Consider the following 18,106-nt stretch of genomic DNA (forward strand, 5'->3'; position numbering starts at 1 on the left):
AAACCATTTTATATCGTATAAAACTAATAAATATTGAATTCATTGCTTATAATTTAATTTTTTTTACTCTCCGTTGAAGATAAAAAACGGTCATTTGACCTTTAAAACGACGTAAAATTGTACAAAATTCAAACGTAACGTCAGGCGTATTGATACATTTTTGACGTTAGTCTTACTATGACATAGGCAACATTCTTTATACGATATAAAATAATTTTTTAGCCAATCAGAAAGCGCATTACAACCAGAATTAAATTATTAAGCAATCAATTGCATTTTTATGCAAAAGGCAAAATTTCAAATACTGTAACTCCAAATATAGCCCGGTAATGCACCCTTGATTTGTAGGCATGAATGCAAATCAAGAATAAGTAACATATTTAGATAAGTTATCTAAAACTGAAAAACGTAGCGGGTGTCCTTTAATCATTCACTTCCTCTTTCAAATGATGTTACATAATATAGGTATCAGGAAGAATACTTGTCTTATGATTTAGGAATTCAAAAGTCAAGAAACAATTTGATTCACTATCTTTAAAAATCCTTTGCATCACCGGATCTGGAGGTACGCCAGATCTGTAGGTTTTGCAACATAGTAGAAACATTAGAAACAAAGTTAACATTAAATATTAATGAAAATGCATTTGATTTTAAATTGTCATTTAATATATTTATGCTAGTATGGAATACCATATAAATGAAACAGTAATAGAAATATACGGATGCATACATATCTCTTGTTTAAAAGTACAATTTGAGAAAATAAATTCCAAAAACACCTTTCCAGACTGTTTCTAAACACCCCTTTTAATGAACATTATTTGAATGTTTATAATCTCTATTAGGACAACTCAGAATAAACAGTTTCCTTGATCTGAGTCAAATCAAAATGGCCGTATGAATTATCTCTAACACCAGAATGATCGTACGTATTGTCTTCCGCATTCAAACGTTTGTGATTTGCTACGTCATAATCAGACAGGTCTGACAACTCATTGCACGATGTTTGGTTATATATATCCTCAGCATGTGCTTTTCTAGCCTCTTTGTTTCCAAGGAGATCATAGGTGCCAACCTCTGCCTCGGTGTAAGGACTTTCAGACGCAACAGATATATGACCTGCCAGTTCATATGAATGGTTGGACTGCTGAAGGACAACTACATTTTGGTCGGAATTATTTTGTACGTTTGAGTATTTTGTAGACCCAATAGTTAAGGTGCTTCTTCCTCGTGTTTTGTCAGTTTCTTGCATATTTTTCCTTTTTCTAAAAAAAGAAGAAGGTACTATAAATATGGTTGTACATGATTGTATGAGGACGTGTTTTAAATCAGATCTAAATAGAACGAGAGTACACTACCTGACATGCATGTACAGCAGGATCGCACAAGCTAACAAGGCCAGCAGTAATATGACGATAACAACGGGGACTATTATAATAGCACTTTCTGAAAATAATTCAGAAAGATAAAGTTATTAAACAATAATCAGCTAGGAATTTTACTCTGATAGAATAAAGTTTTCTAAAAATGTGTGCACGTTTTATGTTGATATCCATTATAGATACATATTTTTAAAACCACATTTATGTATCACAAATTAAGTTGGAACTAAATGCCATAAATACACGCATAAGATTTACTTTGCGGACACAAATACTTTGTTATTACAAGTCAGATTGGTAGTAACAATTAGGAAGAGCTGAGAATTCCGTTAAAAATTAAGTACCAGAGAATTTGAGACTAACAAATATATTAAATATTTCTTGGCAAAGGTTTACTTACTGTCCCATGAATTCCACATTCAAGATTATAAAAAAACTAAATATAAAAATAATTTGTGTTAAACGACTTTGTTGATATTGTTGATATTAAACAAACCATAAATAAACAACATTATCTTCGTATTTTTGTATTGACCCTCGTATAACATACAATATCGGTTTGCGTGGATTTAACCCAGAGCTTATGAATTATTGTAGGTAATCGACGAAAAGGAAGTTATATACACATATAGATCATGTTAGTGTTAACTACTGTGTAATATTGGAACGAGTCTCAATCAAACAATGTCGAGGACAACAAAATAGCAAATTAAAAGTAAGTACAATCTGTCGTAAGAGCAATGCAGTCAGCATTAGTCAAACGGCTCTGGCAATTTAAAGTGTTTTCTTTGAAAACTATCACTAAAAACTAATATCAATCACAAAAATGTTTCAATCTAACAAACACGTGCAAGAAAATTATCATTGATGTTTTGCCATAGGTAATTGAGTTTAGTCGATATCTTCTAATGTTATCTGTGTTATTGATGTGAAGACATATCAGTTGAAAAATTCTCGTTTTTCATTTTGTAATTTTGATATTATTGTATTTATCAGGGTGAATACTTATAAGTTTTGCTCAGGTAATACTTACAGTGTCGTTTTTTTTTTAACAAATCGGAGTATTTAAACACCGTATGCTTTCCTGGACGTACATATACATGTTTTATAAATGATATATTTTTCATATTTTACGTATATCTACGTCACAATGTATTAAAGTGCCATTTCTCGACACGGTGTTTGGAAAAATATCTTCAATCTATGAGAAAATTGTTCGATGAGTTATTAAATATTAAAAAAGGATCGAAATTAACCGTATTCTGTAAGGATTGCACACGAACCAAATCACCTTCAATCTCAGTTATATTCTTAATTAGCTATTGCGTAACCACGAATCGAACTGAATATTTCTATTACAATTATTGAGAAAAAGCATTTGACATTAACATTATTCTTACAAAAAGCCCTGTTTCAATTGTTTACGTTGATTAACATCATATTACTTTATTTATTTAACGTATATAATTCAAGAAACTTAGAATAATGAATTTTAAGGTATTTAGGTTGTTCAGCAAGAAGTAGTTATACGTTTGATATTTGCATATTAAAAATGTTATAATTGATATCATATACTATTGATAACATTTGAAGCATTTGCATCTTATAACGATCGAATTCTTTTAATGGAGATAAACAATATAAAAATTATTAGCCAAAGAATGGTGCCACCTGATTAAATGAAAATGATATATGTACAAGGCTTATATTATTAAGAATTGGTGAATCAAAACATCCGGTGTAATAAGCTAATTAAGGTCTTCCGTTTTCAACTGAAGACCTTGTACTGATTCTGTTGGTAATTCTTTTTATTCTTTTTTTTCTTCTAGACGTTTTTTAAAACTCAAATATCTTGCTTGTTTGTTGTCCTATAAAGTTCAAATTTTCAGAGCTTATTGGTAGTTACTATTTCCCAATATCTAAGGAAAATCGATGAAATGGACACTTCCGGTACCGAGGTATTCCCCTTTTTCCCAAAAATATAGGCATTCTTGTGCACGCAAAGGCTCTGAAACCGCTCTCAGCATGTGTTACAAAGTCACAAATCTTAAAAATAGAGAGTTTGAACGTTGTCCTCCGAGTTTTGTTTTTACAATTTTCCCAAATTAAAGTTTCCAAAAGTTTATTTGAATTTTTGTTTCAAAAAATGCTGATTTTTGGTAGTGTTTTTGTTATGTAGCTCTTTAGTTTAAAATTTTCTCTAAACACATATAGAACAAAATATGTGCAAAATATCAAGGGCTTTCACTTGACATCATTGAAAAAGGGCTGGCCCCTTAAATTAGGGGTCTAGAGGCCTTAAAAGTCTTCGCTTTATAACTCAAATATGGTTAATATTTCGCTATAGCTGTCGATAGAAAAGTTGTTCATTATTGTGTTATCAATGTCGTTACAAAATTATTTCGTACCGGTAATGCGTAATATGAGTGTAAAAAGCTTGTCTTGTTAACATGTACCTGTATTCATTTGGCAAGTAAGCGAATCGTCTTCGTGCGCATAACGTACATAAATTAACAGCTGAAAGTGTACCAGCATATACGGGATGCTTTGATTCATTTGAAAAAGTGTCTAAAAAGTATACGTGTACATGTTTTTCTTACAGCTTTTTTTTGGAGTCACCTCTGTTTAGGTCCAATAGTGGACAACAGTTAAGAAAATCAAAAAGGAGAAAATATAAACGTTCTTTTTCTTATCTAGTGAGATACATAAACTAGATTTAAAAAAAAAATAACTTCCATGAAATAGATTTGAGTCATTTTACTGCAAGCATTTCAAATCGACCTAAATTCTTAGTTGTGTGCGTCATTACATAACCCATCTCGCCCGCGGCCGAGAAATTCGATCGCCAAGGTCGCGGCTGGACTACCTAGCGGTCAGCGGTTATCTAATACACAAGAATCGCGTCTGTCCTATGTGATTTTATTTAGCCGCAAACACAAGAATCGTACACAATGACATTAAAGCCTACTCTTCTTAATTTGAATTAAACGATAGAGTGTCAATAAGAAATCGTACTGTTTATTCATAAAAGCAATGCCATTCTCGAACTGAAGCAGTATCAGACAGATAGATCAACTGTGGGATTAAACTTATATTTATTAGAGTTTAGTCATCATACTGCAAACATTGTAAATCTTCCTGGGTTCTGAGCTCTCTATGTGTGTTTTACCTTTACGTAAGTTATCCGATCCCTCATCCGCGGCCGAGGAAATCGGTCGCGGCTGCACTACCTAATAACAAGATATATATACACGAACTGTTTCAATTTTATGTTCTTAAAGTTTGTTCACCTTCAATTTATTTAATTAAACATTAGAATGTGAATTGAAAAGCCCCTCTAATAATTGATAAAAGCGATATTATTCCAAATCAGAAACATCATCAGACATGAATTAATAGTGAATTTGTAATTCTAAAATGTTCTAAAAACTATACATGTACTGATGATGTTATAGATAAACAACGGAACCACAAAGATTAAACCTTAAAATGATGATCACCCCTAGAACATAGTCAAGGAGATCCCGCGCGAGTGGACAAGTGATCCGCGGTAGCTTCGTGTTCTTCTACATGTACTTTATCACACGTGCATGTTTATTGATATTTTGTACGATTCCAACTATTTGTTTATTCGAGATTTTGACCGGTACATGTAAGATTGACTTGTGTTTCAATTTAAGATTTTTTTTATTTACCCACGAATATTTCCGCTAAATACTGCTGAGAAGTTTTATAGCTATCGTAGAAAGTAGTTGACGTCTTCATAAGGTTGCACATAAAATGAGAGAGAGAGAGAGAGAGAGAGAGAGAGAGAGAGAGCGCTCAAAATTGGAAGCATTATTTCGCCGAATTTAGTAAATAAAACAGTCCCCAAGCGTTCAAGGCAGGATAAAAAAAATCAAACATCAAATTAACACATGCGGTAGAGGCAATTGCAACTTCTCTGGCCTTTCCGGCAAGTTTGGAAAACACATCGAATGTATTAACATCACCGGATGTTAGAATTTTATACAAAATGGAGTCGCTTCCCATTAAAATAAGTATCGGCAAGAAGTCCCCCACTTTTTCTCGCACCAACTAATTTTTTTTTAATTAACATATAAAGAAATGAATTAGCATGGAGTATGTAAAGAATTGATATGAAAATAAGGAAATGAGGAAGTTATATACTATGCCAGGCCCCCCCCCCCCCCCCCCCCCCCCGGGATTAGGATTTTGAAGATTTTGGGAAACTTTAAAAAATTTTTTTTTTGCTTTTCAAGATTTTTGGATGAGTCTGCCCCCCCCCCCCCCCACTTTCAAAAACGATGCTACGTGCCTATTGTATGTCGTTTCTGTGTTATATTTTAGTGTATATTGATACCTTTAATGAAGTATAGCTCACATCTCAACAGATCATAAAATGTGTTGTAATTATATCAAGTTTTATAACAAGGGGGTTGTCATGGACGCATAGGTAATACATTCGAAGTGTTTTTTCGAGCTTGCCGGAAAGGCCCGAGAAGTTGCGATTGGCGGTAGAGGCTGACACGATAAAAGAATTGTCCAGAATTGAGGGATTAGTGATTATTTTTATAATTGTCACATGAGTTTTTAAACAAGATTTGTTTAGATTTTATCGGTTTCATGATTACAGTGCAAGGGCTTTATTTTTTTTCAAAATGTGGCGAAGACCTATTTTTGGCGACTACTTAACATGTGTACATTTTTCTCCTCAATGTATGTCACTTTCCCACCCGTGTGTTTATTCGGTCAGTCTATGCTAAGTCAATCCGCTCCACGTGCGACCGAAAATCTCGTGTCGCGTCAGCGCACATAGCTCAGAATATTGCCCCCGGGCTGCAGATAAGCAATTGATAAATGATTGAGTTAATAATAACAATTTGGAAGGATGCTTTCACTGCAGCGGTCAATTGTTAAACAATAAGTGTCTAAATATTCGATGTCAATCAACCTCACATTAAAGGTGCGATATCGTAATCTGAGAATGTGGCTAAAAAATTAACCTGTTGAACACGCTAAACTTCTATAGTTATGAACAGAATAAAATATATATATTCAGAGACATAAATAACTTAATAATATATTTATGTCTCTGGTTTTACAAGTTAACAGTTTTAAGTCAAAGATTAAATAAAATTTGTTCTCAGGATTAGAAGTAATGATATACACGACTACATTAAGCAATAAAGTCGGTCGATCGTCATTAAATCATCAGAGTACTGCAAGTGTCGACAGTTTCTTATTTCTTTGAAATAATTGTAGTAGTTCAATTGATTTGCAGACTATAATATAGCGACTTTTCTGCCTCCCAAAAATGTATGCATTTAATTGCGATAGATATTTGTTCTTGGGGATTTTACTTATTGTTATATGCACATTGATAAAATCAAAGTACTGAAGTACTTACGGGAGTTGATTTTATCAATTATCATTTATTTTAAAATCAACTTATCTTGCATGGCAATTAGTTTCTAGTCTGTATTTGAATTACTCATTTTTTTTAAATGAATTTTCCGAAAGAAAGAATCATGTTGTGTAATATTTAAAGATAGATTTCAAACTATGTATTAGTTATCGAAACAATTCTAAAAATTGTATGGATCCAGGCACTATTGATATCGAACTCTCGATCAACCAGACGCTCGGCTGTCTCCTTTATCTTCCATAAGCAAGAGAGTCTCTCTGCTTGTCGGAGATTTACGGAGATAGCCGAGCGTTTGGTTGAACGAGACTATATTAAACTCTGGCGTAGGAACACACGAGACTACAAAAATGTATAAATTGTTCGTATTATATAAAATCTGGCTATTTTTAAAGTGTTTATAGATAAGTTTCCTTGAAAAATAATGCTTCGGCATACATTACATCGAATTTTTCTATTATTTTCAAGAACTAAGTCTTGTCAGCGGTGATGATTTGTGCATAGGTCCAAACATTGTTTCACTTTCGGTTTGCCAGAGTAACTGCATAGGATAGTTGATTGAAATCAACTCCCAAAAAATCATTGAAGTTGTGTAGTATGAGGTTGTAATGCAGATTAAGTGACCTAAATCTTAGCTGAATATTTTATTTTTAATCTAGCTTGTCAAAATGGGAGATTGTTAACTTGTAGCTTGTTAACTCTGAAAAAGTCTAGAACAGAAAAAATAAAGTCTTTATAGCTTTCGCTACATCTTCTTGTTTATGTGTACGCGTACAAAGCTAATTTAGATTTTTTTACTGTATAAAAAAGTGTTGTTTTTCCTAGCCTTAAATTTAAATCTATAGAAATTCAATATCTACATGAAACATCTCAAAAGCTTTGAAAGCTTACCGCTTGGAAATTATTTAGTGATGCAAATTGACAAATGCCCATGAAAATGCTTTATTGGACATCAAGGGTTTCTTATCCTCTCCGACGATGATGAGAAGAACTCAAATGTGCATACAAATCATACATTTACATGTATATTTATATGTGATATAGAAAAAATTGAAAAATATAGGTCTTTTTTGTGCCGCACAAAACGGACGAAAAGGATTTTTATACCCCACGAAAATAAATTGAGGGGGGAGGGGTAAATAAAAATCACCTTGTCCGTCCGTACGTCGTGTCCGGTCTATATCTTTCTGATGGAGAAACATTGGAAGTGTTCTTACTTCAAACAAATATTACTCATTCCATGACGAAGCGTCATGACCTAAACCCAAGGTCATTTGGACAAAGTAAAGGTCACTGGCAGGAAAAGTGACGGTCCACTTTGGATTTTCTTACTTCACACAAAGATTGCTTATGACCTGAGGGTGTGTAATGATTTGTCCTTAAGGCAATTAAGGAGAAACATTGGGAGTTTCTATTTCATGTAAAGATTCCCGATGACCGATGATGTGCCTGAACTTGACCCAGGGTCAGTTGCGCAAGTTCAAAGTCATATTAAACATGTGTCATATCTTGTATTAATGGAAATGAGTAAAAGCTAGAGTTTGACATAAAGATTACTTGTGACCTGTAAATATACCCTGCCTTGTCTGACTCACTAAAGAAAAAGAACCATCCATTATTCTATAATAGAGAAAGACGTGAGTAATGACTTTTTTTCTTAGCGGGGATATCATTTGTGAGTTTGCTAACAGTACCTTTTAGATGGTCCAGTGGGAGCAATGCCCCCCTTTCTCTCAACCAAAATTTCCTTTAAGTTAACGCTTAGAAAATTGATTTTTGGGTCATTTCCCCCACCGCCACATCCACACTTTTATTATAATTAAATTAATTATATACATGTACATACATGATGTTCTTTTTAAAGTTATCCTAAACTTGAAGTAAGTTAAACGAGGAACTTGCCTGGTATGAAAATAATACTTTGAAATTGAGTCTCGTATTCGATTTCTTGAACTTACTATTATCATTTTGATAATCCAGTATTATTAAAAACCATTTCCCTTCTCCTTACACTCGCCAGGTTTTGATAGACCTGTATCAATAACAGACTATCTCCACTTGACCTCCACATTTGCATTCAATCTAAATAAACACCTACCTAGCAAAGATATGCCTTTATTTGTTTAATGAGTGGTGCAATACTCAATCTAAGGTTACATAGAAAACATGGCATGAATTAATTTTTCTTGTCTCCATTTGAAGAGTTTCAATCAATTTTCTAAAGCCCTAATTGGTAAGAAGAAATGGTCGTGTAAAGATGACCTTTTATCAATACATGGTCTGTCAGGCTCTGACAAGTGTCAGGAGAAGGAGGTGTTTTAATCAGACTGATGGACAATCCTTTCGCGACACGAAGTTGCGACGGAAGACCTACTCGTTGCTTTGCAACGAGCTCGACTCTAGTTTTGTTATACCTTTGCTTCCGGTTATTTTTTTTAAATCAAGAGAAGTATTCCCCATGTTTCCATCCATTGAGGTAGAAAAAATTCTTGTTGTCATTTCTGAACAATTGAAATCAATATCTTGTGGTTGTTGTGTTGTCTTATCCTCCTATTTATAAATGTAAGAAATACAATTTAAAGCTCTAAGTGCCCTTTAACGCTGTTTTGCAATAATGGAAATCCGACCTAAACTTAGTCATACAATCAAATTCAATCGCATTTAAAAGTACTGGATATCATTTCCAATATTTTTTTATTTTACTGCTAACCCGGTCTGAAAATGCCCCAATTCAAATATTCATTAAAACCTGATCACGTGGTGTCAATAGCTCTTTTCAGTATGTAAACAAGAAGTCGACTGTTTTTTTTATTCTGTGATCGGGTATGAATCAAAATGGTAGTCTATATTACTAGATTTTTCTATAGTTGTTATTTTTTCGAAAAGAGAGGCATGAAGGAATATTTTTTATGTAAAAAAAAGAGAGTTAAAATAGATTACTTTTGTAAATAACCTTGCTGTCGTTCCTCTACTTCGTGCTGTTCCTCTCAATTACTTAATCGTGGTCATGCGCAGATATACAATTACCTGAATCGTTTATAAATACCATTGAATATATATGCGCATTCTTCGCAATGTTTTCATTTATATAGATCATTACACTGACAAAGTTCGGGTCGGATATCCAATACAGCATTAAAAACGACCTACTTAGCTTTCATATTACAAAGATACAAATAAAATAACATCGTCAATATATAATCATGAATAATTTTCTTACAAATTTTACTAAAAAAGAGGTTCAGTTATGTGAATACTTTATTTTTTTAAAATAATGACTTGGTCTTTATAAAGGAAAAAATAATAGAAAGTGATGCCATTGTACCTTTGAACAAGAAACAGCAGTGGTTAAGTTGAGATCGCAATATACATATTGACAATCAGGTAGTGGAGAACTTTCATCAAAAAGACATTTCATGCATTGTTTTATGGATATCTGCTCAGCTGTTGTGATCAATTGACCTGAAAAACAATATTTAAAAATTTGATCCAAATCTCTCAGTAGTACATGGCGTGTAACACCTATCAATTTGTGTTCCAGTATTCAAAGTTGTGGTCAAGTTTAGGCTACGAAACATTGCAATGCCATCAGCTTGATGACAACTACCAGCCTCAGATACCTCAATGACCTAACATGATACAACGACCTAGATTTCATAATTTTTAGATGAAACGTCACTCAACTTTTATTTCACAAAAAACTAATATCTGCCTTGCAAGTAATAAAAATATCCACACATCAAATACTCGCTCTTTTCATGAAATTCTCTCTTTTTTTGTTAATTAATCACCATTTCATTAATGGAATTGTTAGCGTATATAAGTCTAGAAATACACATGCTTTTATAAAAACTACCTTGGTCTTCCTTTTGATACATTTCTTTAACTACTCCAACCCAATGCGGAGCCGACCCTATGCCTTTTGTTTCTGCACAAGTCCGTTTGATGTCTGATAGGCTAATGTTTCCCTTTGGATAGGTTCCTTGGTCCTTACAGTATTGCTTACCTGTCTTCCAAGTTTCTGAGTCCGACCTTTTAGCTAAAAATGACAATGATTAGCAAGAAAACAGACATACACTCATCGAATTTCTTTGAAAGCAAGGGTCGTTTAGTTGAATTACACCTAAATGTTTTACATGTTCCTATCACCTCACAGACTTAAACACAATATACATGTAGTGTTTGATCTGTTTACTGGCTTTTAAAGTGTCAAGACTATCAACTTATTTATTATTAATAATATATATCCTAAATTGAGTTACTTCATTATGTCAGTAAGCCATTAAAAACAAATGTTTCATCTCATCTTTATTTAAAAATGAACAGCTACATTAGAATTTAAAATAAGAAAGCTACCCTGACATAAAACAGTTATGTAAATGTCAAAATGAACTTTTCTCACTGCATTTTTTGTAAACAAAATAAACAGGAAACAATATCTATCGTATACAATGGTGAGGCAAAAAAGTTCAATAGTTACTAGCTTAATTATTTTTTTTGACTTTGCACCTACCGATATGCCAACAATTGGCATTGTACATGATTTAGACATTTGGAAAAAGTTCTGCAGTGAAATCAAATTGAAGAAATTTGATAGATGATATTAAACATATTGGAAAAATACTCAAGAAAATGGACATCTAAATTCTAATTCTATCAACCCGATTGACTCTTTCTCTCTCTCTCTCTCTCTCTCTCTCTCTCTCTCTCTCTCTCTCTCTCTCTCTCTCTCTCTCTCTCTCTCTCTCTCAAAGCGTCAGCGAGCGACTAAATTTTATAACTGAGGGAATCAACAAAAATATTTTGTCTCGTGGGAAAAAATCAACAGTTAGTTTCACTTTTATTGTTATCTAGCAAAAATTTTTAGAATGATAAATGTGTGTTTTATAATTCATATTTCACCAATGTCAAGGTAGGTTTAAAAGGTATAAAGGCATATTATAAATAACTCGTCCTTATGAGTGTTAGAATGATAAGCAATTGCTAAATGTTTTAGGTGACAATCATTTTGACCTTTAATTGTACTATTTTGTTTTAATTTAAGGCTAAATAGTCAAGTTCAAATGCATATTTCAGGTCATATTACCCACTTATAAAAATTATTTTGTGTTCCTACCTAATGTACTGCATATTGTACGTTGAGATGTTGAGCATCGATACTCCCTAAACATCGGAGTTCCTCCACATTTTAAAGAAAGACATCTGCTGGTTACACTCAAATTCGAAATATCTGTAATACACACTTTAACATTCGTACAGATCAATAACAATATACACATCAAAAGATAATTCAGACAATGCAGAAAAATATGATCCGTAAAAAAGGCGAAAATAAAGTATAAAATAATCGGGCAAACTTTATTTTTGCAAGTCGAAACCAGAACAGAACTGTGCATGTGTTACTCGTATTTTTATTAACATTGTGTAAACAACATATTTTTCGTGTTCTTTTGATCTGTTAAAACTTTAAACATAACTTTAATTACATACATGCCCCCTATGAGAAATTTCGACCGATATGCCAGCAAAGAATAACCAAGCAAATAAATAAAATTTTGTCGATCAAAATATGTCTTTTATTTAAATTATATAAGATGAATCGATAGAGAATAAATGTATAACAAACTAATAGGGGTCACCTAATAAAGAATAAATGATTAATAACGTACATCTATGCATCAGGCATAAGTCTTATTTCCTTAATACTGACTATAGAATATGATATGAATTGAATATTATATAACTAAATTCTTCCTTGAAGGCGTTTAAACAGTTGCACCATAGATCAAATTATTAATAACATTTTTTTCCGTTTGTATATAATGATGAATTCAAAAGATAAACAGGCCTAACATAAGGAAAACATACCCTAATTATAACCTTAACGTAACGTATAGTGTCCTCATATCAATATCTAACCTGTTAGGAAGACGTTGAATGCTGACTCTCCCCCACATTCTGTTGGCAGGAAATTCATTTCGTCACATGTATACACGCAACTTGATGCAGCTAGTTGGTTTTTAGTGTAATCGAAATTCTTAGATAAGCAAATGCATTTCCGTGCCTAGTTAAAAGAAGGTAATAGTACATTGTGTTCTGAGGAACAAGTATATTATGTGTAGTTTACTATAAGTTACATACTTGCACGGCAAATACAGAAACACTTTTCTGGTAGCAGTGTTCTTGACAAAGTGGTGGAGAAGGTTTTGATAATTGAAAAATGTCCATCCCACCATGTTGCATACATATAGCTGTTTCACTGTAGCAACCTTAAAAAAAGAGAGTTAGCTGCCTAATTTTAATTTTTTTTTCGGGAGGGGGTTGGATTTTTTTATTTTTAATGTACAATGTACGTGACTAAGTTGCTGGATTTTATTGGTTTGTTTTTCTATGTCAGTTGTATTATATAGAAATACCGATAATAGATTGAATCCATCTTCAGAAAAACTAGGCTAAAATTTATTTAAAGTCAGACGGAACCATTTTATACCTTGAAAAATGTATTCCATGATTCTTTTAAGAGTTTTAAATATGTTTATATACCGTATATCAGGTTTTTTCCGCGTATATCCAATTTCTGCTTTGTTCGTGACGATTTCCAAATCGCAGAAAATATATCAGCGTAAATTTGATACAAAGTTTTGTTTTTTTAATATAGTTCTTTCTTTCCTTATGAGGTAAACAGGTATGTAAGAGTACAATGAACTGTGTTCACTAAGTTTAGAGTAGAAATTGCGGGATCGGAGGACAAGCGAAAGATAACAGGTATGTAAGCCTGGTAGTTTATTTAATGATCCATTGACAAGATAATTAAAACGGTCTCTTTTCTTGCGTAAACTGATGTCTAATTATACTTGAGCTACTGGTATATGTAACGGTACATGATCTATTTCTCTATGAATGTGTGCGTCTCTGAAAATAATTATCGGTAATTATTCAACATTTAGAAAATCGTGTAAATGGTTTAATTGTCCGAATTTTTCATTATAAAGAACGGCAATTTAGATACTTTTACCATCTTATTTCACAGGTTTAAACAATCTTGAATTATATTTTCACAATGACTTTGAAATAGTGAAAATTTGATTCGCGTAAATTTTTATATACCGTTCCAGGTTCTAAATCGCGGAAAAAACATGACGCGGAAAAAACCTGATATACGGTAATAAAAGTTTTTTTGAAAAATATTTTTTTTGAAAATGCAAGCGACAATTTTTCATAAAATTTATGTTTATGTAATTAATACCTCATGTCAAAAACAATATCTTGAGCTGATACCTATGATTTTGATCCAGAGTGATATTTTCTTATAAAATCCTGTCCAGTAAAATCTTGATGATTCATTGTTTCTCAACGTCAGAGACTGATTCTTTTCCCTACATATTGCTTGTGCTTCAAACCATGTATATGGTTCTGATTTGGAAATAACTTGAAAACAAAAATCACAATTAGGGATGATATGTTTTCTTCAGAAACTGTTGCAAATTTAATCTGTTGTAACTAATGTAATTCAAGTAATGTAAAGCATTTCATGTTCACCTGTTGTAAATATCAGATAGTGTAACATCCGGCATCCAGATTTCATGATTTGTGCCTAGATAAAAAAAAATGCATCTGATCTTTAAAGAATCAACAAAGTACGATGTTCAACATGTGTGACGAGTAGTAGAGATTTTATATGTTATTTAAAAAGATGATATATCTCTGTATATCAGAATTTATAAATTATATTTCTCTGATGTAAGTCTTCTTAAATATAAAAGACTATTTAACAGCAATCAACAGAATGAATCATCTGTACTTAATATATTGAAAAACTCGCATCTGATTTCAATTTTTTGACGCACATACGCCTATGATATCACGATTAATCACCTTTTTTCTTCTGCCCGAAATAAGTTCATTAAATTTGGTGGTATTTGATTTAAGCAAAGTCACTGCGTTACTTTCATTTATTTGATAGAGCATAAACATAAATAAAGTTAAAATTAAAACGAGATATAAAGATGTTCATATGTTTATAATTTAATAATATTTTCAATGAATATATTCAACACCTTTTGGAAAGGAAAGCAGGCTATGCATGTGTTATTCCTCTCCTTGTATACATGTAAGTAGGTCAAGTTACAAATAATCAACATTCTTTTTATAAGCTGCCCTTCCTTCAATTATCATACTGTATGACGTATTAAGAGGGGTGCATAACCCTTTGATGTTTCAATTTAAATTATAAGACCGATACAAAATTTAATGTTTAATGTTATTTTCTTAAGTCAGTAGTAAAATAATTTCCCTACGATATTTATTGATTGATATCTGATAATGATGTACAGCTTTTTTTTTTTTTTTTTTTTAGAAAAAGGTGTTTCACAAGAAACCAACGATGCCCTGCGTTGCTCAGCGTTGCTAGTTAATAATATTTATCTTTCATGTACATATATTAATAATACTATTTTTTTCTAAATACGGAAGTAAATTAAAATTATTAAGTGATTCGTTTAAACAAAAACATAAATATCTTGACCCCAGTTAAATCTTCCTACTTTATTACAGTCGGTTAACGCATATCTTTTACAACATACACCACAGCATAGCATAGCATTTAAATATCATAGCATAGCATTGAAATCTCATAGCATAGCATTTGAATCTCATACCATGTCATAGAATCTCATAGAATCGCATTCGTCATATCATACCATAGCATAGCATACAACATTATTTTAACTCGGTTTTAAATGTTTAATTAAAAAAATAAATGTCCACATAATAGATTTGTGGTGAACTTTGGCTTTTTTATTATTTTACTTCGAAATGTGTGGAACACTTCAGTGTATGGAGGCGTTTTTGTTCAATTATCATAACATACCATAGCATAGCATACAAATGTACCATATCATTAAGCCCTTCATTTTATTTTAATTTCTTATAGCATAAAATACAAATCTCAAAGTACTGTGGTTTCATCAATATTCGCTGAATACCAATTTTCGTGGATTTCGTTGTTAAGTTTATCCATGAAATTAAATGTTCATTGAAGTGCAATTTCTGCTATTATTTTGTATTGATAGGGTCATTGGCCACGAATTTACGTATCCTTGAAAGTGTGATTTTCCCTTTTTCCACGAAAATTGGTACCCTTGAATATTAATGAAACCACAGTATAGCATACAAATCGCACAGCATATCATTAAAATCGCATACCATATCAGAGCATAAAATTGTAAAAGATATGCATGAAATGACTGTATCATAAGTTTCTATGGTTTTGACTGATAGGGTTAAACAGTTACACTGCTTTGTATTATTATGCCGTCTGTCAGTTTGCCGCTAAAAATTCATTACTCATCTATTTTCGCAGAGTATACATAGGGTTTCGAACTTCTGCCACTAAAAGCATTAAGTCTAGATGTCCAACGCATTACCGTTACGCTACAGCAGCCGATGATGTTAGTGACAGTATTTATATATATATATATATATATATATATATATATATATATATATATATATATATATATATATATATATATATATATATATAAAACGTAGGAACATACAATTGACATCAAGCAATTAAAATTATTAATCTTTCCAAAAACACCTCATTGTTGACGATAATTTTATTAGTTAACGTTTTGATAAACTTTTGAACAAATGGATTAAACAATTTTGAAAGAAATTTCACATGAGAATCACAAAAACGCTTTTTTTTAAAATGACGCTTGATAAAGAATGTACAAGAACAAAATTCAATGAGATTTCGTCTGCTAAATATTTCGAGTTATATCTCGGTTAGGTGAAACGTCTCTCGTTTCTTGAAAAGAACATATACCTTTGTTAATTTTTTATTGTACAACAACTTGTTGATTAAATAATCAATCTATTTGAAATCAATTGATAAATTTGAAAGAACAAACGCTAGCTTTTCCGGTGATTATTTTTTGAGACAAAACAACACTCAAACGTTACAGCTACTTATAGCAAAGCACGTCAGTATATACACCACTCGGCATAATAATAACAATAATGTTGTGTTGTGCATGTTTTATGCCTAAATAGTAGTCAGGGTTTGATACATGTATCAAACCCTGACTACTATTTAGGCATATAACATGCACAACACAACACTATTATATAAATAGTTTTCATACAAATTAAATAAAAGAAAATATCAGCAAACCTGTTATACATCGCTTCAAAATCGTTAGTTTAAGAAGACACTGTTTTCCTGTTTAATACTTCCTTGTCAATTCAGCCAAGAGGATTTCCTCCTTCGTATACTATTTTCGTATAAAATAAAATCTCGACTCTTGACTCGATGACCATTTAAAACTGTTCGTAATGGAACGAAGAAGCTGTGATGTATTCCTTCGTGTAAAAATATCGCTGAATATTTTTCATTTTAAATACGATGGTGTTTGTTTTTAGACGGGGTCAGGCACGTAGCATCGTTTTTGAAAGTGGGGGGGCCAGACCCATCCAAAAAATCTTGACAAGCCCAAAAAAAAAAAGAAAAAAAAAAGGGAAATTTAAAGTTTCCAGAAATCTTCAAAATCCTAATCCGTGCGGGGGGGGGGGAGGGGGGGGTAGACTCAACTATACTTCAAATCATGAAATTCCTAATCCGTGGGGGGGGGGGGAGGTAACTTCAAATTGACTACTCATTTCCTTATTCTCATATCAATTTTTTACAAACTTCCAAAAAAGTGGGGGGGGGGGGGGGGGCAACTCCATTATAATTCATTTTTTTATATGTAAATTTTAAAAAATTTGTTGCTGCGGGAAAAAGGGGGGGGGGGCCAGGCCCCCCCTGGCCCCCCCCTGATGCTACGTGCCTGGGGGTTACGTGACCCCGTCTATTTGTTTACGTACATGAATTGAGTCTACGCGTAAGAAAATGGTGCAGAAAGTTTTCATGCATTTCAGTAAATATGTATTATAAAAACACGCATTAAATCTTTTTAAGTCCTCTGTGTATAAACAAAATTCACTTGTAAAATAAACAAATAGTTTTATTGATCAAAATATTCTTGCTCGGGTTCAAATGTGGAATGAGTTACGTAACTGAATGCACAGCGCCGTTGACGATTCAGTTGGTGTACGAGCTCATTAATCAATAGAAGAGGTTGATGGTGGAATCGAAATTAAAGTTCCCAAACGCAATGTGCCATTTTTGAAAAGTTGTGAATTTTATTTTGACAATCTTTCACCTTAGTACTACCAAACTTCATGCGCAAGCCGAAGTAAAAAAATCGGGACGGGTTATACACAAATGTTTTACAAATTAAATAGGTGT

General features: G+C 32.4%; 1 protein-coding gene across 2 annotated transcripts; it reads right to left on the minus strand.

Annotated features, from left to right (window-relative positions):
* Positions 1 to 514: 514 nt before the first annotated feature.
* LOC128158000 (uncharacterized) lies at positions 515 to 17,180 on the minus strand. Of its 2 annotated transcripts, none has more exons than XM_052820668.1 (11): positions 16,991 to 17,180; positions 14,347 to 14,401; positions 14,086 to 14,235; positions 12,949 to 13,076; positions 12,727 to 12,871; positions 11,924 to 12,049; positions 10,664 to 10,846; positions 10,133 to 10,269; positions 9,222 to 9,357; positions 1,359 to 1,446; positions 515 to 1,265 (listed from the first exon to the last, which is right to left on the minus strand). In XM_052820668.1, exons 2-11 carry the CDS (start codon positions 14,390 to 14,392, stop codon positions 842 to 844), a joined length of 1,563 nt encoding a protein of 520 aa, XP_052676628.1. In that variant the 5' UTR covers positions 14,393 to 14,401; positions 16,991 to 17,180; the 3' UTR covers positions 515 to 841. The 2 variants fall into 2 exon arrangements, with proteins under 2 accessions (XP_052676628.1, XP_052676629.1); XM_052820669.1 differs by having other exon boundaries at positions 11,924 to 12,037; positions 16,991 to 17,173.
* Positions 17,181 to 18,106: the final 926 nt, after the last annotated feature.

The sequence above is a fragment of the Crassostrea angulata genome, chromosome 8 (assembly GCF_025612915.1).
Source record: "Crassostrea angulata isolate pt1a10 chromosome 8, ASM2561291v2, whole genome shotgun sequence".
In the NCBI taxonomy this organism is placed as follows: Eukaryota; Metazoa; Mollusca; class Bivalvia; order Ostreida; family Ostreidae; genus Magallana; species Magallana angulata.